The 25,516-nt window shown below is 35.8% G+C and overlaps 5 protein-coding genes and 1 long non-coding RNA gene across 11 annotated transcripts; 5 read left to right on the forward strand and 1 right to left on the reverse strand.

Annotated features, from left to right (window-relative positions):
* Nucleotides 1-299: 299 nt before the first annotated feature.
* LOC111805085 (rac-like GTP-binding protein ARAC7) lies at nucleotides 300-5,551 on the reverse strand. Of its 3 annotated transcripts, XM_023689967.1 has the most exons (9): nucleotides 5,461-5,551; nucleotides 5,164-5,286; nucleotides 3,387-3,474; nucleotides 3,190-3,299; nucleotides 2,139-2,202; nucleotides 2,002-2,066; nucleotides 1,834-1,899; nucleotides 698-804; nucleotides 300-596 (listed from the first exon to the last, which is right to left on the reverse strand). In XM_023689967.1, the coding sequence occupies exons 2-9, from the start codon at nucleotides 5,263-5,265 to the stop codon at nucleotides 563-565; spliced, it is 636 nt and encodes a 211-aa protein (XP_023545735.1). In that variant the 5' UTR covers nucleotides 5,266-5,286; nucleotides 5,461-5,551; the 3' UTR covers nucleotides 300-562. The 3 variants fall into 3 exon arrangements, with proteins under 3 accessions (XP_023545735.1, XP_023545736.1, XP_023545734.1); XM_023689968.1 differs by having other exon boundaries at nucleotides 300-593; nucleotides 5,164-5,529; XM_023689966.1 differs by having other exon boundaries at nucleotides 5,164-5,526.
* Nucleotides 5,552-6,614: 1,063 nt separating this feature from the next.
* Nucleotides 6,615-9,637, forward strand: LOC111804919 (methyltransferase-like protein 5). The gene is made up of 9 exons (XM_023689749.1): nucleotides 6,615-6,674; nucleotides 6,774-6,830; nucleotides 7,109-7,206; nucleotides 7,390-7,459; nucleotides 7,545-7,593; nucleotides 7,931-8,019; nucleotides 8,111-8,158; nucleotides 9,065-9,124; nucleotides 9,265-9,637. Exons 1-9 carry the CDS (start codon nucleotides 6,615-6,617, stop codon nucleotides 9,373-9,375), a joined length of 642 nt encoding a protein of 213 aa, XP_023545517.1. The 3' UTR covers nucleotides 9,376-9,637.
* A 3,086-nt stretch (nucleotides 9,638-12,723) lies between these two features.
* Nucleotides 12,724-14,373, forward strand: LOC111806181 (protein SPEAR1-like). Its single transcript, XM_023691557.1, has 5 exons — nucleotides 12,724-13,003; nucleotides 13,092-13,160; nucleotides 13,521-13,585; nucleotides 13,731-13,815; nucleotides 13,961-14,373. The coding sequence occupies exons 1-5, from the start codon at nucleotides 12,758-12,760 to the stop codon at nucleotides 14,069-14,071; spliced, it is 576 nt and encodes a 191-aa protein (XP_023547325.1). The 5' UTR covers nucleotides 12,724-12,757; the 3' UTR covers nucleotides 14,072-14,373.
* A 1,597-nt stretch (nucleotides 14,374-15,970) lies between these two features.
* LOC111804843 (aldehyde oxidase GLOX1-like) lies at nucleotides 15,971-17,641 on the forward strand. The gene is made up of 3 exons (XM_023689640.1): nucleotides 15,971-16,495; nucleotides 16,676-16,959; nucleotides 17,033-17,641. The coding sequence occupies exons 1-3, from the start codon at nucleotides 15,971-15,973 to the stop codon at nucleotides 17,559-17,561; spliced, it is 1,338 nt and encodes a 445-aa protein (XP_023545408.1). The 3' UTR covers nucleotides 17,562-17,641.
* A 2,088-nt stretch (nucleotides 17,642-19,729) lies between these two features.
* Nucleotides 19,730-23,198, forward strand: LOC111805220 (casein kinase 1-like protein 3). 3 transcript variants are annotated; one of them, XR_002816628.1, is made up of 16 exons: nucleotides 19,730-19,908; nucleotides 20,032-20,072; nucleotides 20,290-20,359; nucleotides 20,512-20,660; nucleotides 20,795-20,890; nucleotides 21,011-21,081; nucleotides 21,172-21,233; nucleotides 21,315-21,378; nucleotides 21,458-21,542; nucleotides 21,627-21,753; nucleotides 21,848-21,930; nucleotides 22,041-22,101; nucleotides 22,190-22,323; nucleotides 22,428-22,615; nucleotides 22,721-22,861; nucleotides 22,951-23,198. XR_002816628.1 is itself a non-coding variant. In XM_023690166.1 (15 exons), exons 1-14 carry the CDS (start codon nucleotides 19,833-19,835, stop codon nucleotides 22,605-22,607), a joined length of 1,299 nt encoding a protein of 432 aa, XP_023545934.1. In that variant the 5' UTR covers nucleotides 19,730-19,832; the 3' UTR covers nucleotides 22,608-22,615; nucleotides 22,715-23,198. The 3 variants fall into 3 exon arrangements, 2 of the variants coding, with proteins under 2 accessions (XP_023545934.1, XP_023545933.1); XM_023690166.1 differs by having other exon boundaries at nucleotides 22,715-23,198; XM_023690165.1 differs by having other exon boundaries at nucleotides 22,721-23,198.
* A 1,263-nt stretch (nucleotides 23,199-24,461) lies between these two features.
* Nucleotides 24,462-25,412, forward strand: LOC111805222. 2 transcript variants are annotated; one of them, XR_002816630.1, is made up of 3 exons: nucleotides 24,462-24,822; nucleotides 24,972-25,023; nucleotides 25,236-25,412. It is a non-coding gene; the product is annotated as an uncharacterized LOC111805222 (long non-coding RNA). The 2 variants fall into 2 exon arrangements; XR_002816629.1 differs by having other exon boundaries at nucleotides 24,972-25,412.
* Nucleotides 25,413-25,516: the final 104 nt, after the last annotated feature.

A 25,516-nucleotide genomic window follows, 5' to 3' on the forward strand; every position in this document is an offset into this window, starting at 1 on the left:
AACACAATTACACATGTTTTTATTTTATTTAACTTTTTACATTTCAAAATATATATTTAAATTGAGAGGTAACTTTTATTAAATTGGGTTGAATAATTGGGTTCAGTGGGTTCAGTCTAAAAAAATATCATAACCCGACCCAACTCATTCCATAAGTACCTGTGGAAAGTACATAAAACTAAAACTGGACAACTTAAAAGTATGAGATAAAACCTAAATCTAAGAACTGAAATATTATTTTAACTAATTAATTATTAAAAAAATACTCGACATAATCTATTTAAAAAATACTCATATTCTTTTAAAAATGATCATATTACTCTTAAATCATGTAAACTTTTCAAGATTTTACAGTTGAAGAGAGGGAGCCCAAAAGCCAACCAAGGTTCCCTTTGCATTCAAATCAGTTGAACCATAACAGCAAGAAGGCTACAATATATACCATAAGTTCTTGAGAGAATGAACAATTCCCTCCAATTTTCACGTTAACAAATACATAGAGAGGTGTGATTAGCTGTTGGGGTGAGCTAGACCTGTATCGAACCGAACCGCGCAACGTGTTCTAGGCAGCACAGCCTCCACAAATGATGCTCCTGCTACGGTTTCATATGTACCAAGAACAAGTTTACTTAAATTTGTAACAGTGAGTATGAAAGAGATGGGGAGGGGGGTTGGGGGTCGGGGTCGGGCTACTTACGTGAACGAGCAGCCTGATCCTCGGCGTGTTTTCTTCTTTGGGAGTTCCCTTCTCCTTGGAGGTTGCAGAACAACTTTAATGGCTGTATCAAATACAGCTTTGACATTCTAAAGAATCAACCACAAAGCTCCAGTTAGATATATTGTTCATTAAAGGCATGGTCCCTTTCCTTTCTTTTTAGAAAGAAAAAAAACAGTTTTCCAAAGAAAATGTGAGATCCCACGTCGGTTGGAAAGGGGAACGAAGCATTCCTTATAAGGGTGTGGAAACCTCTCCCTAGTAGACACGTTTTAAAACCCTACCCTGAGAGGAAGCTCAGAAGTGAAAGCTAAAAAAGGACAATATCTGCTAGCGGCAAGCTTGGACTATTACAAATGGTATTAGAGCTAGGCACTGGACGGTGTGCCAGAAAGGACACCGGCCCTCAAGAGGGGAGGGGATTGGTAGTTCCCATGTTTGTACGCTGGCCCCCAAGAGAGATAGCTAAAAAAGGACAATATCTGCTAGTGGCAAGCTTGAAGCTAAATACTGGACAGTCTGCCAAGAAGGACATCGGCCCTGGGGGAGGGGGGGAGGGGAGGTTATTAGATCAAACATTGGTTGGAGAGGGGCACGTACATCCCATATAAGGGTATAGAAACCTCTCCTTAACTGACGTGTTTTCAAACCTTGAGGCCTAGAAGTGAGGACACTGGTCCCGCGAAGGAGTAGATTGTGAGATTCCACATCGACTAGAAAGAGAAATGAAACCTTGAGGAAAAGCCCTAGTCCTGTAGGGATGAATTGTGAGATCCCACATTAGTCGGAAAGAGAAATGAAACCTCAAGGGAAATCCTAAAAGCGAGGACGCTGGTCCTACAGGGGTAGATTGTGTGGTTGGAAAGAGAAATGAAACCTGATGAGGAAGCCCGGAAGCGAGGGCGCTAGTCCTGTAGAGAGTGGATTGTGAGATCGCATATCGATCGAAAAGAGGAATGAAACCTTTAGGGGAAGCCCAGAAGCAAGGACGATGGTCCCCATATCAGTTGGAAAGAGAAATAAAGCGTTCCTTACAAGGGTGGAGTGAGATAAGCACTAAAGTCTCGACAAAAATTAGAACATCTTTCTATGTTGTCTATGTTGTCTATGTTGTCTACCTGCTGTGTCTTAGAACTGCACTCAATGTAAGCTGAAGCACCAATTTGTTTTCTCAGCTCCTCACCCTGCATCATGATGTTAAGTTCACAAAAATTGAGTTTCACTTTCTACAAACATACATTTCACATTGGAAAACAAAAAAAGAACCAAGAATTGAGGAACCCAACCTGAGAAGATGTAATGATATCATACCCTGTTTGTTCGTTAGCATATCGTCGGTCCTCACGGAGATCTAAACAAAATGGACATTAATAAAACGACACGTATCATCAAAATGATCGATGAACGACTTTTGTCTACCTACCGAGCTTCATTCCAACTAGAATGATCGGGACGTTGGGTGCAAATCTTCGCAGTTCAGGCATCCACTGAGAGATCAAAATAAAGCAGTTAAAAACTACACTAGAATCAAACAAACCAATAAAGTACTTTGTTTCTCATGTAACAGCCCAATTCCACCGCTAGCAGATATTATCCTTTTTGGGTTTTCCCTCAAGGTTTTAAAACGCGTCTACTATAGAGAGGGTCTAGCCCTATTCCGACCAGTGTTTTGCACCTTTCGGTGACTGACTCTGATATCATTTGTAACAGCCCAAAGAGGACAATATCTGCTAGCGGTGGACTTGGGCTGTTAAATGGTATTAGAGTCAGTCACCGGACGGTGCAAGACACTGATCAGAGTAGGGCTACGCTTCTTGTCATCCTGAAGAATAGATTGGTTGATGGACCCACCATCACTAACAACATAATTATCTTCATAGCTCGATGAAAGTTGTTTTCTCTCTCAGGCTTCCCCTCAAGGTTTTAAAACGCGTCTACTATGGGGAGGGTCTAGTCCTACTCCGACCAGTGACTCGCACCATCTGGTGACTAGCTCTGATACCATTTGTACCCTCCCAAAGAAGACAATATCGGCTAACAATGGGCTTGGGCTATTACAAATGGTATTAGAGTTAGTCACCAGACGGTGCTAGACACTAGTCGGAGTAGGGCTACGCTTTTTGTCATCCTGAAAAACAAATTGGTCGATGGACCCACCATCACTAACAACATAATTATCTTCATAGCTCAATGAAAGTTTAGGTTTTCTCTCTCGGGCTTCCCCTCAAGGTTTTAAAATGCGTCTACTATGGGGAGGGTCTAGTCCTACTCCGACCAGTGACTCGCACCATCTGGTGACTAGCTCTGATACCATTTGTAACCTCCCAAAGAAGACAATATCCGCTAGCGGTGGGCTTGAGCCGTTACAAATAGTATTAGAGTCAATCACCGGACCGTGCGAGGCACTAGTCGAAGTAGGACTATGCTTCTTGTGATCTAGAAGAACAGATTGGCTTCCTATATGAAATGAGTACCTTCTTGAGGATATTTTCATAGCTGGCTCTACTAATTAATGAGAAAGCTAGAACAAACACATCTGCACCTCTGTAACTCAAAGGCCTTAGCCTGCTATAATCTTCCTGACCTACAAAACAAAGAACAAACAGTAAAGATAATCACTGAATGAGAAAGAAAGGCCTTCTTCTTGTTATTCAAGGAGACCATATTGTACCTGCGGTGTCCCATAACCCCAAATTCACAATGTTCCCATCCACAGACACATTGGCACTGAAATTGTCAAACACTGTGGGAATGTAATCCTGCCAAATATAAAACAAAACCACCAATGTTGAGAGACAAAGCTCCAGTTTCAACTGCTCAAGCTTAATATTTATGTACTTGCAGCTTATATTTGCTTATAGTTACAAGGAAGGTTTAGTTCCCCTCCCTAATTGACGTGGGATCTCACGAGCCATCCTATTGGGATCCAACGTCCTCGCCGACACACTGCTTAGTGTCTGGCTCTGATACCATTTGTGACAGTCTAAGGCTACCGCTAGTAGATAGCGTCCGCTTTGGCCCGTTACGTATCGCTATCAGCCTCACGGTTTTAAAACGCATTAGTTAGGGAGAGGTTTCCACACCCTTATAGGGAATGTTTCGTTCTCCCCTCCTGCTGATGTGGGATCTCATAATCCACCCCCTTGTGGGCCAACGTCCTCGTTGACACACCGCTCAGTGTCTGGCCCTGATACCATTTATAACAATCTCAGACCACCGCTAGTAGATATTGTCTGTTTTGGCCCGTTACGTATCACCCTCAGCCTCACGGTTTCAAAATGCGCCTATTAAGGAGAGGTTTCCACACCCATATGAGGAAAGTTTCGTTTTCCTCTCCAACTGATGTGGGATCTCACAATCTACCCCTTTTGGGGTCCAGCGTCCTCACTGATAAATCGCTCGGTGTCTGGATCTGATACTATTTGTAACATTCTAAGGCCACTTCTAGTAGATATTGTCCACTTTAACTAGTTACGTATCGTCGTCAGGCTCACAGTTTTAAAACTCGTCTATTAGGGAGAGGTTTCCACATCCATATAAGGAATGTTTCATTCTCCTCTCCAACCCATATGGAATCTCACAATCCACCACTCTTGGAGGCCCAACATCCTCCCTAACACACTGCTTGGTGTCTAGCACTAATACCATTGGTAACAATCTAAAGCCACCAATAGTAGATATTTTCCACTTTGGCCCGGTATGTATCGTCATCTGCCTCACAGTTTTCAAGCGCATCTGTTTGAGAGAGGTTTCCACACCCTTATAAGAAATGCTTCATTCTCCCCTCCAACCGTCTCCGACCGTCCTATGGTCTCGTGTTTATGTACTTGCAGCTCATATTTTAAGAAGAGTACTAGAAAAAATCATCAATGGAGAAAGAGAACTCCATTATGAAGTACCCAAATTTAGACTTGCAGCAGAAGTTCAAACAAATGAAATGAAGAGAAAATGGGTAAAAAGCTTAGAGTCTATGAACTCGCAGCTCATATTCAGCTACTCAAGCTTAGTGTTACGCACTAACATTCTTGCAGATCACATTTGAACCCAAAATGACAGAAAATAAACTCATAATCCGACCGATTAAGCATTAAATGATCGGCCTCAAACCAATGGAGAGAGTATTCCTGGATTATAAACCCAGTCGAGGTAGGACTTTCATCCAATATAGAACGCACTAACATTCTTGCCGCTCAAGTTTGAACACAAAATGAGAGAAAATAAACTCATAATCCGACAGATTAAGCATTAAATGATCGGCCTCAAACCAACGAAGAGAGTATTCCTTGATTATAAACCTATAAACATTCCCTAAATTAATGGACGTGGGACTTTCATCCAACATAAAACGCACTAACATTCTTGCCGCTCAAATTTGAACACAAAATGAGAGAAAATAAAGACATAATCCGACAGATTAAGCATTAAATGATCTGAAAAAGAAGGCTCACAGTGGGGAACTTATTGCTGGTGTAACAAATAAGCATACAGGTCTTCCCAACAGCTCCATCTCCAACAGTGACGCATTTAATGAACTTGGAAGCGCTCATCATCCAAAATAAGACCTCAAAATCCTCCAAAGAAGAACAGATTGGGGAAAGTAAAGAGAATCGGAATGGAAGTGTAAGAATGGCGGAAATGGTTAAAAGAGGGTTTTAATCGTAACATTCAAATCTCAGAGGCAAAGGTTTTGAAATGCGCGAAACGCGAAACGCGAAACGAGACTGTTTCTCTCTCTGGAATGGTACCTGAAATGGCTGAGATGGGACCCTCTGGTTGTTGCACTGCGGCCATTAATGGCCTCCAACCACACAATTCCACCTCTTCAATGCCATGTTTATCACCTCGGAAGCCAAGGGCTTTGGATTTTGTAAAATATTTAATATTAAAAAAAAAAGAATAAAATAGTATATAATATAAAATTTGAATTTCCAAATATTATTAGTTTGCGATTTGGATTAAGAGGGCGGTAAAGCTGTCAAATCATTCTCTTCCCTCGAGAATTTGAATAAATGTGACCGTAGACCGACATGTCGATCCTGTTTTAAATTATGCTAAATTAATAAAAACATCCTTAAATTTTGATGTTTTTTTTTTAATTATTCTTACATTTTTTAAAATTTTAATAATAACTTTAAATTTAAAAATAATTTTACTATGGGTTTTTGGATTAAAAAAAAAACGTTTTTAATTTTTTAAAAAGTTGAAAAATACCCTCTTAAAAAAAATATTCATAAAATTTAAAAATAGCATTAACATCTTTTAATTTATAAAAAAAATTAAAAATTATTACTATCAATATATGAATAAAAACTGTCTATAAATACTTCATAAATTATTTTCAAGCAGAGTATTTTAAAAAATATGGTACTAATAGTAAAAGTATTTTTAATTTTTTAATAAAAGTTTTGAAAATTCAAACATAAATATTTTGAAAATTTTTTTAAGTTATATTGAAGTTTAATGGTATTTTTAAAATAAAATATTAATAATTTTCATCCAAATTTTTTATAAATGAGGTGTTTATAGACAGTTTCAGTCCATATATTGACGGAATTAATGATAATTTAAAATTTCACTAATATTTTTTTAATTTTTAAAAAAATATTTGAATTTTTTTTTCAAGATATATTTGAAATTTTAATGTTTTAAAGGTATTTTTAAAATAAATAATGAATTAACTTTTTTAGAAATTTCGTAAAATATGAAAAATTATATAATTGAGAAATATTTTTATTTATTTATTTTTTTAAAAAAACCTAACTTTTACTAACGAAGATCGAGTAGAATCAGAGATGACTTGGCAACTGGAACAGGATATCCTCGCCTTTTTTCAGAAAGGTTAATCGGCTAAATTAGGGTTATCAAGGAACGGATTCATCAAGATTCTCTCCAAACAAGGATGAAGCTCAAGCAGTTAGAGTCATTCCTCGGTGAAATTCAACAGTTCTCCAATCCAAAGGTTTGATTTCGTCTGCGGTTTTCGTTCATTTCTTCATCTCCTTCCCGGATTCGGCAATTTTTGAATCAACAGACTCGAGAAAATTCGTTCCTGTTGCAGGTGGAGCTCGAGCAGTACCCAACTGGACCTCACATTGCTTCTCGCATGTTGTACACTGTATTTCTCTTCCGTCTTCTGCGTTCATCTTTCTTCTCTTTGCTTATGCTCGAATTCTTTGATTCTTAAAGGAACTGAGTGATTCAATCGAAAATCAAATTGTTTACTACAAAGGATCATATGTTTTTGTCGTATAGTATCTTTAACGATTCATTATAACACAGTGAAGTTCAAATTTATATCCATTTGCAGGTTCAGATGTAGTGATGAAACTATAAGTTTCTACGTTTTTTGCTTGTTCGTTTTATGCAATCATAATTTATTTGAAACTTTACCAGGCAGAGAATTCTTTTGGAGATGTTAGTGGCAAGATAGTAGCTGATTTGGGTTGTGGTTGTGGTACATTAGGGGCTGCAGCTGCGCTGCTGGGTGCAGAGTTAGTGCCATCTTTCCCCTGTTCCTCTGTTCTATTTCCTCTTGGTTTATTAGTCTCTTAGTGTTTCAGTTGAAAGTTATCAATCCATTTCTGATTATAAGGGAAGCGGATAAAATGTTTTTATTCGGCATATATTTGATTCGAAACATATGCAATGCTTCCAGTCTTACAATTCTTGGACAGGCATGTTACAGGAATTGACATTGATCCTGAATCTCTTGAAATAGCATCTTCAAATGCAGAGTATCTTGAGGTTCTATATTTTCATTTTATGTATGAATGCCGGAGTATCGTCTTCATTGCTCTTGTTATTTTAGTTGATCTGTTGAAAATTGCAGTTGGAAATGGACTTGGTTCAGTGTGATGTAAAGAACTTGGTATTGAGAGGTAACGAACTGGAATACCGTGCTTGCGAACTTTCTATCTTCCCACTCTCATCGGGGTCGTGCATGCTTGTAAACTATAACGTGTAGTACAATTTGTTCTAGTTTTTTTAAAAGTATGTCTTGATGAAAAATGTATTCTGTCTCTGTTATGATTCAACGAAGTGATGTTTTTCTTTGAATTCATTGAGAACAACTCGGTGTGTGTGTGTGTGTGAAAGTTTTTCTGGCTTAGTTTGATAGAATTGAGCGGTAACATTATAATGGCTATTGGTGTGTCGTGTATTCTTCTTCGAGCTTCTTGTTTGTTACTACATTTAACACATTCGGTATACGGTCAGGCCAGGTTTTTGATACCATTGTAATGAATCCACCATTCGGAACACGGCGAAAGGGTGCAGATATGGAATTCCTTTCTGCAGCTTTGAAGGTAATTACAGTTTGGGTATCCGACTAAGATGCTCGAGTACATATGTACATCATTTTCTCATTGACTCGTATTCTTTGAAATTTCTTTTCAGCTTGCATCCAAAGCAGTTTATTCTTTGCACAAGACCTCAACAAGAGATGTAAGTTTACCTGTTCAAACTCAATGCCATTTAGAACTCTACACACTGCCACTTGGTTGGGGTTGGTGTTATCTTGTTAGTTCGGTTCATTGCATGGTTACTAATGTGAGATCCCACGTTGGTTGGGGAGGAGAACGAAACATTCTTTATAAGAGTGTGGAAACCTTTCCCTAGCAAACACGTTTTACAAACCATGAGGGGAAGCTCAGAAGGGAAAGACCAAAGAGGATAATATTTGCTAGCGGTGGGCTTGGGTTGTTACAACGGGATGAATACAATGGAGCAACTATTAACTGCTTCTTTAACCTTGAAAAGGGTATTCGTGCAGCTCACTTTGTATAATATTTCCGTCTTTTCAATTCGAGGATTCCTCTCTACATTTTTCATTTTACGATATTGTAGGAATTGGATAGGAAGTGTAAACTTCATCTGTAGCTTAGTTTTGATACTGTCTTTTCCCTTAACCAATCACCCTCTGCATCTAGATTGCTAGTGTTAGCCTTCTTTTAGCAACCTGTCTGAGGAGACATGTAACGACCCAAGTCCACCCCTAAGAGATATTGTCCTCTTTAGGCTTTCTCTTTCGGGCTTCCCCTCAAGGTTTTTAAAACGCGTCTACTGGGGAAAGGTTTTCACACCCTTATAAAAAATGTTTCATTCCCCTCTCCAACCGATGTGAGATCTCACAATCCACCCCTTTGGGGTCCAGCGTCCTTGCTGATCCTCGTTCCTCTCTCCAATTGACGTGGGATCTCACAAGGCAGTTAGCTATTCAATCTAGAAAGGCCTGGTTTATTTGAATGTTCTTCCAAACAATAGAACGAAGTGCTAACCTCTTATAGTTCTGAAGTCTTTTCTTCTTCTTCTTCTTTTTGTTTATAATAATTTTTAATTTCATTGCAACAGCATATAAAACGTGCAGCTTTGCGGGATTACGGTGCCCAAAGTGCCGAGGTTTTATGCGAGGTCGGTAACTGCTTGTTGGGGTTCCAATGATATTTATGCTTCCTTCTTGCAGCAGGCTATTCATGTTATTATATGATTCAATTATAAGTCAAATCAACCTCTAGTTCTAATCTAGCCATTTGTTCCTTTCTTTCTCTTAGCTTCGATACGACGTGCCCCAACTTTACAAATTTCACAAGAGAAAAGAGGTCGACATTGCCGTGGACCTTTGGCGATTCGTGCCAAGAAGCCCCCGAGAAAATGGTGTTTAGGACAGACCTACCGTTCATGCCATTTCTCCGACGTGAGTAACGTGATCACATCAAATTTCCATTTTTGTAATAGACAAGATGAGAAGCATCAAACAGCTCCCACCATCTTTCTGTAGAATGTTCATATATTTCTTTGATGTTTGCTAAACGTTCGTTCTTTGTTTCGTAAGCATCCCAATTTCTTCGAGAGAGTCGTAATTTTGTCATGTCTTAAACGTTCAAAGACTACTATTAAAATACAAATCTGTTAGAATTTTGGACGAAAATTAGAATTTTATTATTATTTTTTTTAATAAGAAGAAAAAAACAAAGAAGAAAGCAACATTTGAAACGTGTAAAAAGCACAATCATAAAAAAAGAACAAACTAAATATGAACACATTTATTTAAAATTGCTAAAAAGACTTCAAGTCTACTTTGTTGGGTGGCAGAAGCATGTTCATTGGATTCATTCAAACTTTATGTCAATAAATTATGGGTTCAATTATGATTTAAAACTAATAAATTAATTATTTCATAATTGAATTATGTGATGTTATTCTCTGTTTCGATCAACCAACTTTTATGATTTGGTTTGGATAATCTAGATTGGTCGAGTTATCCGGTCATACGAACACATATATTTGTATTACACTCCCGATGCATACTCACTCGAAAATTGAACAAGCTCGAGGTTAGTTTCTTTTTAGTGGTTGATGCTTCGGGATTCTTTTGAAACAAACTATCGTTAATAATTAAATAAAAAGTTTATTAATAAACTTTTTATTTAATTAGTTAAACATACTTTTCATGGGCGAAAAAGTAAGATTAGTCACATGCTAATGAGACAAGGAAGAACTATTTTCAAAATCACTGTCAAACATTAATTATCGTGTTCGATTATTATTAATCAAAGTGCATATAGGAAACAAGAAGAACTTCTTTAGGGAATCCCTTATCTAAACAAAGGTGCATTGAATATTTAGTTGGTTTGGGAGTCCAAAGATCATGACACACACAAACTTACAAGAAGAGAGGAAAGAAATGAGTTCTATTTTCGTGAGAAAACGACAAATTCATCGTAATTATAACTTTAAGTCAGTTGAGCCATCATTAACAGGTCGACGATAAACGACGAACTTATGGCTTTATAATATCAGGATTTAGTTTGCTACGACGCTGACTTCATATATTTGGTCTCTCCCGTTAATGTGATGCTAGAGTAAATAAGTCGTACATAACTGAACCAAATGCATTATAACTTGTGAATGTTTGATATTTGAGTTTTATGAGATTTTAGTTATTAATGCAATACAGACCAATAAATTTTTTTAAAATAATTTAAAATAAAAATTAACCCGACACCCCAGCCTTGGGTAGGGTTGCTTGGGCCACCAACGATTCCAATCTAACTCGTGTACACATCTAGTGAGTGAAAGATCCAATTATTGACCTTTTAAGATAATAATGCTATTTTTATCTATTGACCTATGCTCGAGTTAGCTATCGACAAATATCGAGGTTGGTTTGGCATTAAAATGGAGAGTTCATTGTAGCCACATGATTCACCAAACCACAAACACAATGAAAATAATTGTTCTTTTAAGGGAATAAAAATCTTATATTAAATTAGTTGCTTTGCTTTCCACACATGCTTACCCATATTTTAATTAATAATTATTTTTCAATTATTTAATTTTCAATAACTCTTAAAATAAGTTTTTGAATTTAGTTATAAATCTTAATTCAATATTTGAAAATAAATAAATAACAATAAATATTTTTATTGTTAGACAAGGGTACTTAAATTTAAAAAAAAATTATAAATCAAATACTTGAGTTCGGTTTTAAAAAAAAAATTTACTCAAAAACTCATCGACTCGGAGTTTTAATTTTTTAATAAATAAGTGAAATATTCATGATATCATCGGTTACGATCGGTTAGATTTTATGTGAAATTTCAAAAGTTCGATCCGAGTATAGCCGAGTACAGCTTGTTCATATATATATATATATATATATATATATACTATTTTGGAAATTTATATTTTCTGTTTCTCTGAAATAGAATGCGGGACCAGAACCGAAAAAGCTTATTGGTCCCCATCACGCCCGGTGGACATCTCTACAGAGTCATATAAATTTTAGGTCTAAATAAAAAACTTCTTTAAAATAGGATGCGGGACGAGAACGGAAGAGGCTTCTCGATCCCCACCTCGCCCTATAAACATCTCGGTACGAGTCCTTTAAATTTTAGGTAAGAATAAAATTTCAATAATTTAGATGACGTTTTCACATTGTTTAGTTTAATTATTAAAAAATGATTAATTAAATTATCGATATTTTAGATGATAATTAATATTTTATCTACTTTAGAACGTGACCAGAGCCACGAAATTAATATTATATTTTAAATATATTTTATTTCTTGTGAACTCCAATAAACCCTAATTATAGGCGTCTACCTATACAAATTAAAACGTAAATTCCATATGTAAAGTCAAAGTAAGAGTTGGACACGCAAACGCGCGCGTGAAATTTGAATAATTTTGGTCTTTTTTAATTTTTTAATTTTGAATAACTTTGGTCTTCTTCGCCAATGTTTAGATAATATATAATTAAAAAAAGTCATATGAATCACGATTTAATCTTATAATATTTTTATTTGAATTATTATTTTAATATAATCTCTCTTCACAATTAATCTATTGAGACTTTTCAATAATAAGAAATAGAAAATATAAAATAATATTTATTTTATAATTAAAAAAATTAAATTCTTTTTTTACATCTCAAATATTATATTAAAAAAAATAAAGGTGTGAAAGAGATTTTTTTAATTGAAGTTTTATAATTTACTATTATCTATTTTCAAATAATAATGTCATAATTTTAAAATACCGTAAAAAAAATGATAATTTGTTGTTCGGAGCTAAGAACTGTGTCACCACACCATGGCTACTGCTTAATAGGTCGGAGCAATGCGCCATTAGACGTTCAACAAGCATTTCATGATCGGCATAAGTGTTTGAAAGTTGTCATTGTATAATTTACGGTAAAAAGATATAATTTTAAAATAATTTTATTTTATATTATAATTGTGAAAAATGGATAATTATATTATGATAGATTAAATATTTAAATTTTTAACGACTAAAATAAAATTTAAAAAAAAACATTTATGATTGGTAATATTATAAAATAAATAAAAAAAATAAAAGAGCATAAAATCTAAGTATAAATAACATAGAAATCGTAGAGACAATCTGATCCAGCGGTGCAATAATTGTTGGGACTGTGAAAAAGAGCTTAAAAAGAGGGCTTTGGAGATCTCTGGTTTCTCAGATTGCCGCCGGCGAACAACGCTTCCACTTTCTCTCTCTACCTTTTTGTTTCTCTCTCTTATGGGGAGTGGCTATTTTGGGGAGATGAATATGGGGAATAATAATATTGATAAGAGGAGAAGTGGGTCGCCGTCGTCGGCGGCGGCGGTGGCGACGGTGGTGAGGAGAGGGAGGAAGGGAGGCGGCGGCGGAGAGAAGCCGAAGCAGCCGCAGAGAGGGTTGGGAGTTGCTCAGTTGGAGAAGATCAGATTGCATGGCGAAATGGGTTGTGCGGCTTACGGCCACCTGTATCCAAATCTCTCCGCCGTAAATCTCTCCCTCTCTCTCTCTAAGAAGAGAAATTAAAAATAATATTTAATTCTTATGATTTAGGGTTTCTTTTGTGTTCATGTAGAGCGATGACATGAGAATTGAAACGGCGTCGTCTTCATCTCCTTCCTATGGCTTCCACCAAAACTTTATGGTAACTCTCTCTCTCTCTAAACTCCCCCTCTCTCTAGAATTTCATAGAAATAAAAATATTTTATTACCGACAAATATTTGAATTTATGAACTCCCGAATAAATAAAAACGTTTAATTGGTAAATCTGTGTATAAATTCAAACGAAACGTTTTAATACTAAGTTATACTCATATTAGCAGATCCCGAGAAAATATTTAATTTATGATCTCAAAAATTAAAAAAAAAATGAAAGATTTTCATTAAATAAATCACATTAATCATTAAAAAAATGGATATAATTTATTTGATAATTATTGAATAAATGTTTATTTTTAATTATAATTTTATTTGTTTATTTTTTTACTTTAAATGGATTCCCAGGGAATGGGAGAACATGAAAGAGGAAGCTTCGGATATGGTGATTCTCAGCCAATAACTTCTCTAAGGTAACGTAGGATTTATTTATCCATCATAATTACATTATTATTATTATTATTATTATTATTATTATTATTATTTGTAAAATTTAGATATTTAATTTACTATTAATTGCTGTTTTTTTTAATTATTTATTAATTTGTGATAATTTAGATGGGACCCAACTCATACATTCTTGGAGACCCAACATTTCGGGCAACCAAACATGACCGGACACCTTTTCAATACTCATTTACAGGTCAGTTAATATATTTTTCTCTTTAAATTAACTTATTTTTAATGTAATTTCCCACAAATTTATATGAAAAAAAATCTAATTTTCATAATTATGTTAATAGATGAATAAATAACGTGAAAATGTGACCATTTGAAAAAAAATGCAGGATTCAATTCACGGGAACATAAATGTAAAATACGGGAGTGATTCAATGACATCAAGCAGCCAGAATTCTGAATCGAGTGAACTAGATTTGGAGCTGAGATTGTCAATTTAATAGAACTGATCGAATTCTCGAGCAACAGTTCCACGAGCCCGACCAACAACTTACTAGGAGTATGAGCATACAAGCTTTCACGAAACCGTCATATAATTAACCCGTAATGGATTCAAACAGCTCTTTAGTTCGATACCGCACTTAAAAAGGTAAATTTTGATAAAAGTGTAGGGTTGCTTTTTAGAAGTTTGAAACTATTGGGGAAAAAAAGAAATACAAGGGCGTGGTTTGTAAAATTGGAAAATTATAGGGTGTTATTTGTAATTATTATTTTTATATTTATATAAATATATATAAATATTGCATGCATGCACAAGTCCAATATATTTCTTTATAAATTGTGAAAGTGAAGACAAGGACTTTATTGCTTCCTTTCAGGTCTACACATATAGCAATCAAACAGTTGCACTATTTTGATTGATTTATTTTTTTTTTATTCTCTTAATTAATAGGAAATTAAAGTGAAAAAAAAATAAAGAAAAAGAAGAAAAATACATCAACTTTATCTGATTCATTGGTTTTGAGCATTCTTTTATTCAACCGTTGAAACTTTATTAAAAAAAAAAATAAGAAAAGTAATTTAATTTTATTTTTAATTTTTCGCCAAATTCTACGTTCATTTTTGCAGGGTGGGACAAAGATTGGGGCGAGGTCGGGTTGGGGACGTGGACGGAGAATGTAATTTCGCCTCGTCTCCTCCTTCATTCTCCGTTTTGTTCGGAGCAGATCCCCATGAATTCAGTCTCTGCAAACTCCTAATATTTTATTTCTAAACACGTTTTTCACTTATCATATAGTAAGAAATTCTCAAATATCGCAGTCATGTAATGAATCAAAGAAATACGGATCTAAAAACAGTCGACATGAATTTATTTCCTAAAACGAACAAAATCAGTCTTATAGAACGTTTTTTTTAAACGTTCGTGAGAATATTATCCAAGTTTTATATGTCCAAAAAGCGATTGGAATGAGAGTGAAAAGAAATGAAGAAGGTGCTTTGAATGGAAATTGAAACATTCATGTGAAAGTGATTGAAAAACCAATGCCACTATTTTTGTATTAGTGGGGAAACTGATTTGACACTAAGCTTTAAAAAAAAAAAAATAATAATAATAATAATAAATAAATATATATCGACTATTATATAGTTTATCTTAGAGATGTTCATTCAACCATTTAAACTAAGAATCGGGGAGACTGAACATTATATATATTTTTGTTTATGAAATATTAGTGAATTTATTATAATATTATATATTTTTTTATTAAATTATAATTAAAAATAGAAATTACTCATTTAAAATATATAAATAATTGAGAAAATTAATTTATTTTAGTGATGTTCGGAAGAAAGTTGAACAAATATGTTAATATATATATATATATATATAGGTATAATTTATATTATATTTTTTTGCTCATAAAATATTAGTGAATTTATTAGAATATTTTATATTTTTTATTAAAATTATATTAGAAAATAGAAATTACTCATTTAAAATATATAAATAATTGAGAAAATTAGTTTATTTTAGAGATGTTCGTATAAGGAAGAAAGTTGAGCAAATATATATATATATATATATATATACGTGGGTATAATTTATATTATATTTTTCCTCCTAAAATATAATTGAATTTATTAAGATGTTATATATTTTTAAAAAATTTGAAAAAATTAATAAATTTTTATGACGTAATAATCTCGGCTCTATCATTTTTAAACAAATTTGATGGTGACTTTTAATAGTAGTAGGGGTGAATTTGTAATTTAACTTTTTAAAAACCTTTGTATTAACCCAAAAATAATTATAATATTTAATTTCCCTTTAATTATATTTTTAAAAAATTTGAAAATTTTAATAAATTTTTATGACTAATAATCTGGNATAATGATAGATGGCTACGGATCCATGGTGCTCGTCGGGAGGGCTCGACGTCGAAGGAAGATTGGTGAACACGGGCGGGTGGAGGGATGGAACCAAAACCGTCCGATACATTAGTCCGTGCGAGACTTGTGATTTTAAGGATTATCCGATGGCATTGGCTCGTCCACGGTGGTATTCGACTCAGATCACCATGTCGGACGGTGGTTTCTTATTGGTCGGTGGCCGGAGATCTTACAGCGTTGAATTTGTTCCGGCGGAAGGAAAATCCAATCCAAGAGCTATCAAATTACCATTCCTTGATGAAACAACTGATTTGGATGAGAATAATCTTTACCCGTTTGTTTATCTTTCAACTGATGGCAATGTCTTCATCTTCGCCAATAGCCGTTCAATCTTGTTTGATCCTAAGACTCATACCGTCCTTCACGAGTATCCGGTTTTGGAAGGCGGTTCCCGAAACTACCCCGCGTCGGCAATGTCGGCGCTCCTCCCTCTCAAGCTTCCACTCGTGAATCCAGGGTCAATTCCGGCCGAGGTATGTTAAACTAACTAAACTCAAAAAGTTTTGTTAATAATAGGTTAAACAAGGAATGAGAGAGCGGGGAGAATTTTTGTCCTATTGAACAAAATGGGCACCCGTCCCGTTCCCACCCCGCTTCATGGACATCTCTATTTCATGCCACTAAAATTTCCATACTTGGATGGTTTTGATTAGGTGATTATATGCGGCGGAGCTAAACCGGAATCATACCGGTTGGCGGAGAAGGGGAACTTCATGCCAGCATTGATAGATTGCGCTCGTCTAGAGATCACAAATCCCAAAGACGTTTGGAGGAAGGAACAAATGCCATCTCCTAGAGTAATGGGCGACTTATTAATTCTCCCAACCGGCGATCTTTTGCTTCTCAACGGCGCTACCACTGGTACAGCGGCGTGGAATTTCGCAGAAAGCCCTAATTACTCGCCCATTCTATACTCCCCAGACAAACCACAAGNTTTAAAAACCTTTGTATTAACCCAAAAATAATTATAATATTTAATTTCCCTTTAATTATATTTTTTTAAAAAATNAACGATTCAAACAACTAGTCCCCACCAGAATCCCCAGAATGTACCACTCCTCCTCCGCCGTTCTCCCCGACGGCCAAATCCTCGTCGCCGGCAGCAACACCAACGCCGGCTACCTATTCCAAGCTGTCAAATACCCGACGGAATTAAGGGTCGAGAAATTCTCTCCGCCGTACCTTGATCCAATGTACGTCGCATACCGCCCGGCCATCCTGGCGGAGGAATTGGTGCTGCCCTGGCAATATGGAAAAGATTTCGTCGTGAAATTCAATTTGTTAATTGAGGGCCAATTTGATCAGAAAAATGACATTAGAGTTACCATTTATCCGCCGCCGTTCACGACGCACGGATATTCCATGGGTCAGAGGCTTGTTGTGTTGGCGAATAAGCAAGTGGCGGCGACCGGCGCCGGGACTTATAGCGCGACGGTGGTGGCGCCGCCATCTGGAATCATTGCGCCGCCTGGATTTTATATGCTGTTTGTGGTTTATCGTGGAATTCCGAGTGTGGGAACTTGGATTCAGATTAAGTGATTAAGAGCGATTTAATTTGATTTAATTTGATTTATCAAATTAAATTAAATTCCTTCTGTGTCTATTCTTCCTCCACCGATTTTATTTTAAATAATTTAAATTATTTNTTAACCCAAAAATAATTATAATATTTAATTTCCCTTTAATTAATTAGCTAGAATTAGTAAATTTTAAGTTGAGTTTTGCCTTCAAACAAGGAACCATAGAAGCTATTTTAATGATCCCTTAACTGATTTCTTTGAGCCATAAAATGCATTAGAGAGGGAAACAATAGCTGAGAAACACACGAATAAAGAAGGCATTTGTGTTATTATAAACACAACGCTGCCATTGAAGAACAAGGTCACTCATAACTTCAATGGCGGCCTTTCTCAAGGCAGCTTCCCTTCTCCTCCTTCTCCTCCTCGGCCTCTTCTTCGACCTTGTCCCCGCCGCTTTCAACACCGTTGGCGGGGCCTATGGCTCCAGCCCTAACTCCCTCGCCCCCGGCTTGAAAGAGATATTGGCTAACCCTTCCACCGGAACCAATGACGCCGGTAAGAAAGATGCACCCACTCCGACCAAGAACCTAACGGGCATTACGTTTAAAGCCGGTCCTCGACCGGTGGATGGCTCGGGAGCACGCTTTTTCGAGACGAGTAATATAGGGATGTGGAAGTTGGTCTCTAGAAACTCCACGGTCTCGGCTATGCACATGAATTTGTTGCCAAATAATAAGATGATCATGTTTGATGCAGCTGCATTTCACATTTCACAAATCAAGTTGCCCGGTGGCAAATGTTTTCCGTATACGACCGATCAAGGCGCTGCGATGGAAGATTGTTGGGCTCATGGGGTCGAGTACGATATCGAAACGGGCAATGTTAGACCACTCACGGTTCGTAACATCGTACTCGATCATTTTTTTTTTTTTTTTTTTTTTTTTTTTTTTTTTTTTTTTTTTTTTTTTTTTTTTTTTTTTTTTTTTTTGAGTGGGTTGCAATTTTTTTTCCAAAATATATATGTAATCCTTTGTAAGGAAATTTAATTGCACTTTGGTCCTCCAATTAGTTATAATTTAATTTTAGTAAAAAATACATTAATGCCTTCCTTATTTATTTCTAATTGCATTTTATTTTAGTCCTCCAATTAAATAACGCCCGCCTCTTTGGTCTTAAGAACGCTAGTTTTAAGAATGAGTGACTGCCCTTCTCTGACCCTTACTGCTCAACGGTTCTATGGTCGGTCCGCGACCCCTCGATACTGAAGGCGTCCTTGGGGTGATTTCGTAATTCCTACGAGGTGGAGACGATGGGGTTGGTCTATAGATTTTCCTCATCAAGCTGTTTGAAGGGCCAACTTGATCCTCTTCCCCAAGGATCCCAGATGAGAAAGTTTGAAGGGCCAACTTGATCCTCTTCCCCAAGGATCCCAGATGAGAAAACCCTAAGAGAGACGCTGACTCTAACTACTGTACATGTACGATCCATACCAGATCTAATTCTGATCTAAAGGTCCACATAGATCCATTTTATTAGGTTAGAGTGCCACGTGATGGGCCAATTTGATTGGGCCATCCGCTTGGGCCCATGAACCTTAGCTATACCCAATCAATTTTTAGAAAAATACGTTCTAAATTTTTTGAATATATTATTATCTTTTATATTATTTAAAATCATAAAATAAGAAAAATCGGATTATTTCAAAGACAATATATATATATATATATATATATATACTAAAAGAATTATTTAATTTAATTTAACGAATAAAAAATTAGTAAAATATACTTTAATGTAAAGAGACGGAGACATGCGAAGAAGCCGGGAATTGCATAGTTATAATAGCGCCAAAACACAGAGCAGCCAAAATAGANTATATATATTAAAAAAGCCAACACGATAAAAATATTAAATATAATATTGAATTCAGAATCAAATAGTGGACAGGTCAATAAATCCACGTAGGATGAAATTCCGAAAGTACCCCTAGACCTTTCAAGTTTATCCAATGGAGTCCAAGGTAGAATTGGAAAAAGACTACCCCTGGCCTTTGGCTGCTGGTCCTCGTCTTCGTTTTTGTGGCTTTCGTTTCTTCTCTCTCTATACACAATTATTTATTCGTATTTTTATATATCTATAAATATATATTTATTAATATATATATATATATATATATATATATCTTTTTTTTGAATTTTGTTTGCGGATTTGATCTTCTAAACCTTCGAAACCCTCGTTGTGTTCATGCTCTGACCGATCTTCGGAATTCCGATCCACTTGATCTTTCGATATGGAGCGCGTAATCGGCGGCAAGTACAAGCTTGGCCGCAAGATCGGTAGCGGATCGTTCGGGGAAATCTATCTCGGTGAGTTGTATGGAGCCGATGTGTTCGAATTTTTAGCCTAGTGTTTTTGTATGAAGTTTTTTGTTTACTACTGAGATTTATTGTGATTTCTTCTCTGTGTTTTTGTTTGTTGTGTTGATTCAGCTACTCATATTGAGACGTTCGAAATCGTCGCTGTGAAAATAGTAAGTTCTGAACGATTGATTAGTTTCTCTGTGGTTTGTGTTGTGGTTGCCGAAGTTTGCCTCGTTATTTTGTTCGATTGTTTCTGTATTTTGTGGATACTTTCTTGGATGCATCTTAGTTGATGTTTCCGTGCGTGGAAATTTGGTCGGTGAAATGGAGACGAGAGCTTCGGCTTTTTTCGCGGTGTTTACTGATGTGTTTGGTTTTCTTTGTCAGGAAAACAATAAAACGAAGCATCCGCAACTGCTTTATGAGGCTAAATTGTATAATATTCTTCAAGGAGGAAGTACGTAGGCGATTTTGATATAATTTTCATGTTGTGTGTAGTTCAATGCTTGTGTTGAAGGACGATACCAGCTTTGAGGGAACTTCTTGCGGTGGATGATTATCATTGGTTGAAGTTGCTGTTAGCTGATTGTTGTTTTCGTCTTAACTCAGGTGGTATTCCTGCTACTAAATGGTCTGGTATAGACGGGGAGGAGAATGCGCTTGTCCTTGATTTGTTGGGACCAAGTCTCGAAGATCTCTTTGTATATTGTGGGAGGAAGTTCTCGCTGAAGACAGTCTTGATGTTGGCTGATCAAATGGTATGCATCACTTCCTCCTTCTGTTTCTCGTCTTGGATGTTCGTGTTTATCTGCAAGTGTTAAATGCTTTGAGGTCTCTTCTCTTTCGTGACTAGTAGCTTCTTGTTTCATTCATTTTCTTCTTTCTGTCAAAGATCACAAGAATAGAGTACGTACATTCCAAAGGATTTCTGCATAGAGACATTAAGCCGGATAACTTCCTTATGGGCCTTGGACGCAAAGCAAATCAGGTGATAGTTCTGTTTCTAAGTTGACTGTTCTTATTATTGATAAATCACTTCAAGTTGTTCTTGCTAACTTCTCTTTCTTGGTTGTGTATGGATTCTTATCTTGCCTCGATTCTGTTATAGGTTTACATAATAGATTTTGGATTAGCAAAAAGATATCGAGATGCAACTACCAACCGACATATCCCCTACAGGTATCCCTTCAATTACTTTTGAAACTTCTTTTAAGTTTCTTACTCATGCTCAAATAGTCATTTCTGATATTCCTTTGTTTATAAAAATAGGGAGAATAAAAACTTAACAGGGACAGCTCGTTATGCTAGTTGCAATACTCATCTTGGTATCGGTAAGTCAGACACATGAGTTTACTACTTGGCATTGAATTGTGACTCTCATCTCATCTATCTTCACTGCTGTCTTCTTCTAGAGCAAAGTCGGCGGGATGATTTGGAGTCTCTTGGATATGTGCTTCTCTACTTTTTGAGAGGAAGGTAAACCATTGTCCTCACTGTTTTTATTACTATTATTATTATTTTCATTTTCTATTAATAACTAAAATTTTCATTATAGCCTTCCATGGCAAGGATTGAAAGCTGCCACAAAGAAGCAAAAATATGATAAAATATGTGAGAAGAAGTTATCTACTCCTATCGAGGTATGTTTAACCAGATCTCTAGGGTCATGGCTATGTGTATACATTCGTGAGCTTATGCATCTATTTTTATTATCATTCTCAAAGGTCCTATGCAAGTCTCATCCAGTGGAGTTTGCTTCATACTTCCATTACTGCCACTCTCTGACATTTGATCAGCGACCTGATTATGGGTTCTTAAAGCGATTGTTCCGTGACTTATTTGCTCGTGAAGGTAGTGATGTTTTGTATAAAACTTGTTCTACAGCATTCCTATTTGAATGAGACCTATGTACTTTCAGGATGCCTAAGTATTTGTTTTTTTGCAGAATACGAATTTGATTATGTTTTTAACTGGACAATCATAAAGTACCAGCAGTCACAGAAGAACAGAACTCAGCCACGAGTCTCTGTAAGTATCTTTCCCTGGTTAGCATTTGTCTTTATGTAATGATTTTATCAGCAGAAATTGGAGCGAACGGACTTGTGATTCTAAGTATGGTATATTGCCTCTTACTTCAGCCGGTTCTTGCTGGTACACATAATCATCATGCAACCCCTATGGAAGGGGAAAATCGTCAAGGTTGGGTTTCTGTTTGATGCGTACTCAGTGTTAAATTTACCATTGCATTGTTTAAAGTGAGTGACTTCCTTAATATTTTATTATTCAGGTGGGTTTAATACTCATTCGGCAGAGGTTACAGATCGTGTTAGACCTGACAATGTTTCAAGCCCTGCAGTGCGACTGCATTTTAAACAACCAACTCCAAAGAATTTGAGTTCGGATAATGCTCTTGACATGAATGTAAATGGTCTTCTTATGGCATACCTTACTATATATTTTGCATTTTCCCTTGTTTGTTATTTAGTGTTATAATGGCTTACTGGTTGTCTATATTAATAATGTAGGTTCTAAATGATTCTCGCATGGCCACTTCATCATTTACACCTGCTGGTAGCTCAATAGGAAATTCTGCTAAACCGTTGCAGTCGACTGAATCTCCAAACCGTGTACATGGAAATGGTCACAGGATTGGCCCCTCAAGTAGCTGGATTTCATCATTACAGAGAATTTCATCTGCAAAGTAATCAAAACGGTAAGCCCTCAGTACATTTTCTTGGTGCTGTCTGGATTTTACCTTCTGTTGCTTGAACTTGTTTGAATTTTCTCTAACCATTTACACATCATGATTTAGTAACAGATGTGGCCAGGACTATTCTAAACTGCATCTATGAAGCTGAAAATTGTGATGATTTGATGTTATCTCTTTTGCAATGTAATCGAAGAGATTCTGGTGATTTATTGGCAGAAGCTGCAACATGCTTGCTCATTTAATGACTGTGTTAGTCCCTCAACTATTGCAGCTCATGTTATTCTTTTTTTTCTTTTTTCTTTCTTGGAAAGGTGGCTAAAATGCTTTGGTGGTTACAGAATACCAACTTTCGGAAGCATGCCTTCTGCTGTGTAAATAGAAGTGAATCACAGCAAATCTTGTACCTATGGTTCTATGTAACATTACTGGTGTGAAAGAATTTCGTGCTTTTAACCATTTTTGTTACTACACTTTTAAGATTCCTTTTGTAAGGCAATATGGATGATAGTACTTGTTCATATTGCCCAATAATACCTCTCTTATTATTGTGAGTGCAATGTTAAATGCTTTCGCATATTTTAGACTAGAGCATGAAACTAAATTGATCTTATACATGATGCATGCTACGATGGCTTTTGTGATGGAACTTAATTGAGTACTGCTGGTNCTCTCTTATTATTGTGAGTGCAATGTTAAATGCTTTCGCATACTTTTAGACTAGAGCATGAAACTAAATTGATCTTATACATGATGCATGCTACTATGGCTTTTGTGATGGAACTTAATTGAGTACTGCTGGTTAGGATCTAAGTATTAGTTCTTACAATTAGTTACTAGGTTCTGGACATGTACAGATATTAACTTTTCTGTCAAAACAAAAATTTACTGANTAGTTACTAGGTTCTGGACATGTACAGATATTAACTTTTCTGCCAAAACAAAAATTTACTAANTGTGATGGAACTTAATTGAGTACTGCTGGTTAGGATCTAAGTATTAGTTCTTACAATTAGTTACTAGGTTCTGGACATGTACAGATATTAACTTTTCTGTCAAAACAAAAATTTACTGAACTGACATGTACAGAGTATTTCAGGGCTTCTGCTTCTTTGCAGGGTTGAAGATGTTAGTTGGACGTTTGAAGGAGTTATCTGAACAGATGCTAAAATGGACTTTTGCCTTGGTTTATTTACGTTCCTTCCTTGTTTGTTTTCCATTTTCGAACTCTATTTTTCATGTCTTTTATTTGCATTAAAGACCTAAACCTTTTGCTTAATTTTCCCCCCACTTTTTCGGGTCATCGTTTTTCATCTATATTTAACTTTTGATGCTAAGATAAACTCAATGCTTTGTCCATTTCACNTGCTAAAATGGACTTTTGCCTTGGTTTATTTACGTTCCTTCCCTGTTTGTTTTCCATTTTCGAACTCTATTTTTCATGTCTTTTATTTGCATTAAAGACCTAAACCTTTTGCTTAATTTTCCNTGCTAAAATGGACTTTTGCCTTGGTTTATTTACGTTCCTTCCTTGTTTGTTTTCCATTTTCGAACTCTATTTTTCATGTCTTTTATTTGCATTAAAGACCTAAACCTTTTGCTTAATTTTCCCCCCCACTTTTTCGGGTCATCGTTTTTCATCTATATTTAACTTTTGATGCTAAGATAAACTCGATGCTTTGTCCATTTCTCTATTCTTAGGGTTATGACTACTCATTTTTGTTTGCTTTAACCATTTTATAAAAGGTCTAACATGCATACATTCAGCGCATTCTCTGGAGCTGGTATTTCACTGAGTAACACTCTTCCTGTAGCTAAATCTATTTTCATCTTCCAAGAGTTATANTTTTGTTTGCTTTAACCATTTTATAAAAGGTCTAACATGCATACATTCAGCGCATTCTCTGGAGCTGGTATTTCACTGAGTACGCTCTTCCTGTAGCTAAATCTATTTTCATCTTCCAAGAATTACATCTGAATTATGTCCCACAGAGGCTTCTTAACATGCACTTGTGCTTGATTTGAATAGATGTTTGATAATATTTAGAAATATTTTGAATAACTTCCTCTATTATCAGTTTATAGGTATGATTTGGAGGAAATTTTCCCTTCAGATTTGCAATATGAAGATTAAGGGAGAGCTATTGAATAACATGTTTCGACAAATTGTTCGCGAAATATTTGGCTTAACAGCCCTGGAGATCTGCTGCGCGGTAATTATCTGAACCGTCTATTTCGGCATCTCTATGACTGATGAGAAAGTGATCATCTATGCTATCGAAATTTACGTGTTTGCTTAGTTTTTTTTTAGGCTTGTGGCTCTCCAATCTAAAAGTGACTACTTAGGACTCGTCCTTTTTAGGCATTATAAAGATAAAAGAATCTCTCGGACGTTGCTAACATCTGATGATGAGGTTAGAATCCAACTGTGCTGTCTGTTTTATTTAATTATATTATTGTTCACAGTTGAGGGTTATATGGGTTATTAAATCCTATAATTACTTGGAGAGTTATTAGTTAGGTTTTCGGATTCGGATATTTCGAGTGCTATGAAAATTTTCTGGACCATCTTACCTCCTCCCTCCAGAAGTGAGAGCTATAAGTGAATTTTATTGATGATAATCAGGTCAGCTATTGCAGTAAACTATGCTTCCATCAAGAACCGCAAATACAGTTTCATTGGTACTATCTATATCATGTTTCTGGGCTCAGGTAAAATTTCTTGTGAATTGGAGACTTTTGCTATGAGGCCGCTCTTCTATTGTTTGGGAATAAATAAAAGTTATTCAATGGTCTTTTCCTACATTGCCCTGAAGGAGATTGGATGTATATTGTTGCTTAGGGCAAAATATAATCCTCAAAATATGGAAATATTATATAGAAAGAAAGGGATAAAGAAGACGGAAA

This window comes from Cucurbita pepo, chromosome LG11 (assembly GCF_002806865.2).
Source record: "Cucurbita pepo subsp. pepo cultivar mu-cu-16 chromosome LG11, ASM280686v2, whole genome shotgun sequence".
Taxonomy (NCBI): Eukaryota; Viridiplantae; Streptophyta; class Magnoliopsida; order Cucurbitales; family Cucurbitaceae; genus Cucurbita; species Cucurbita pepo.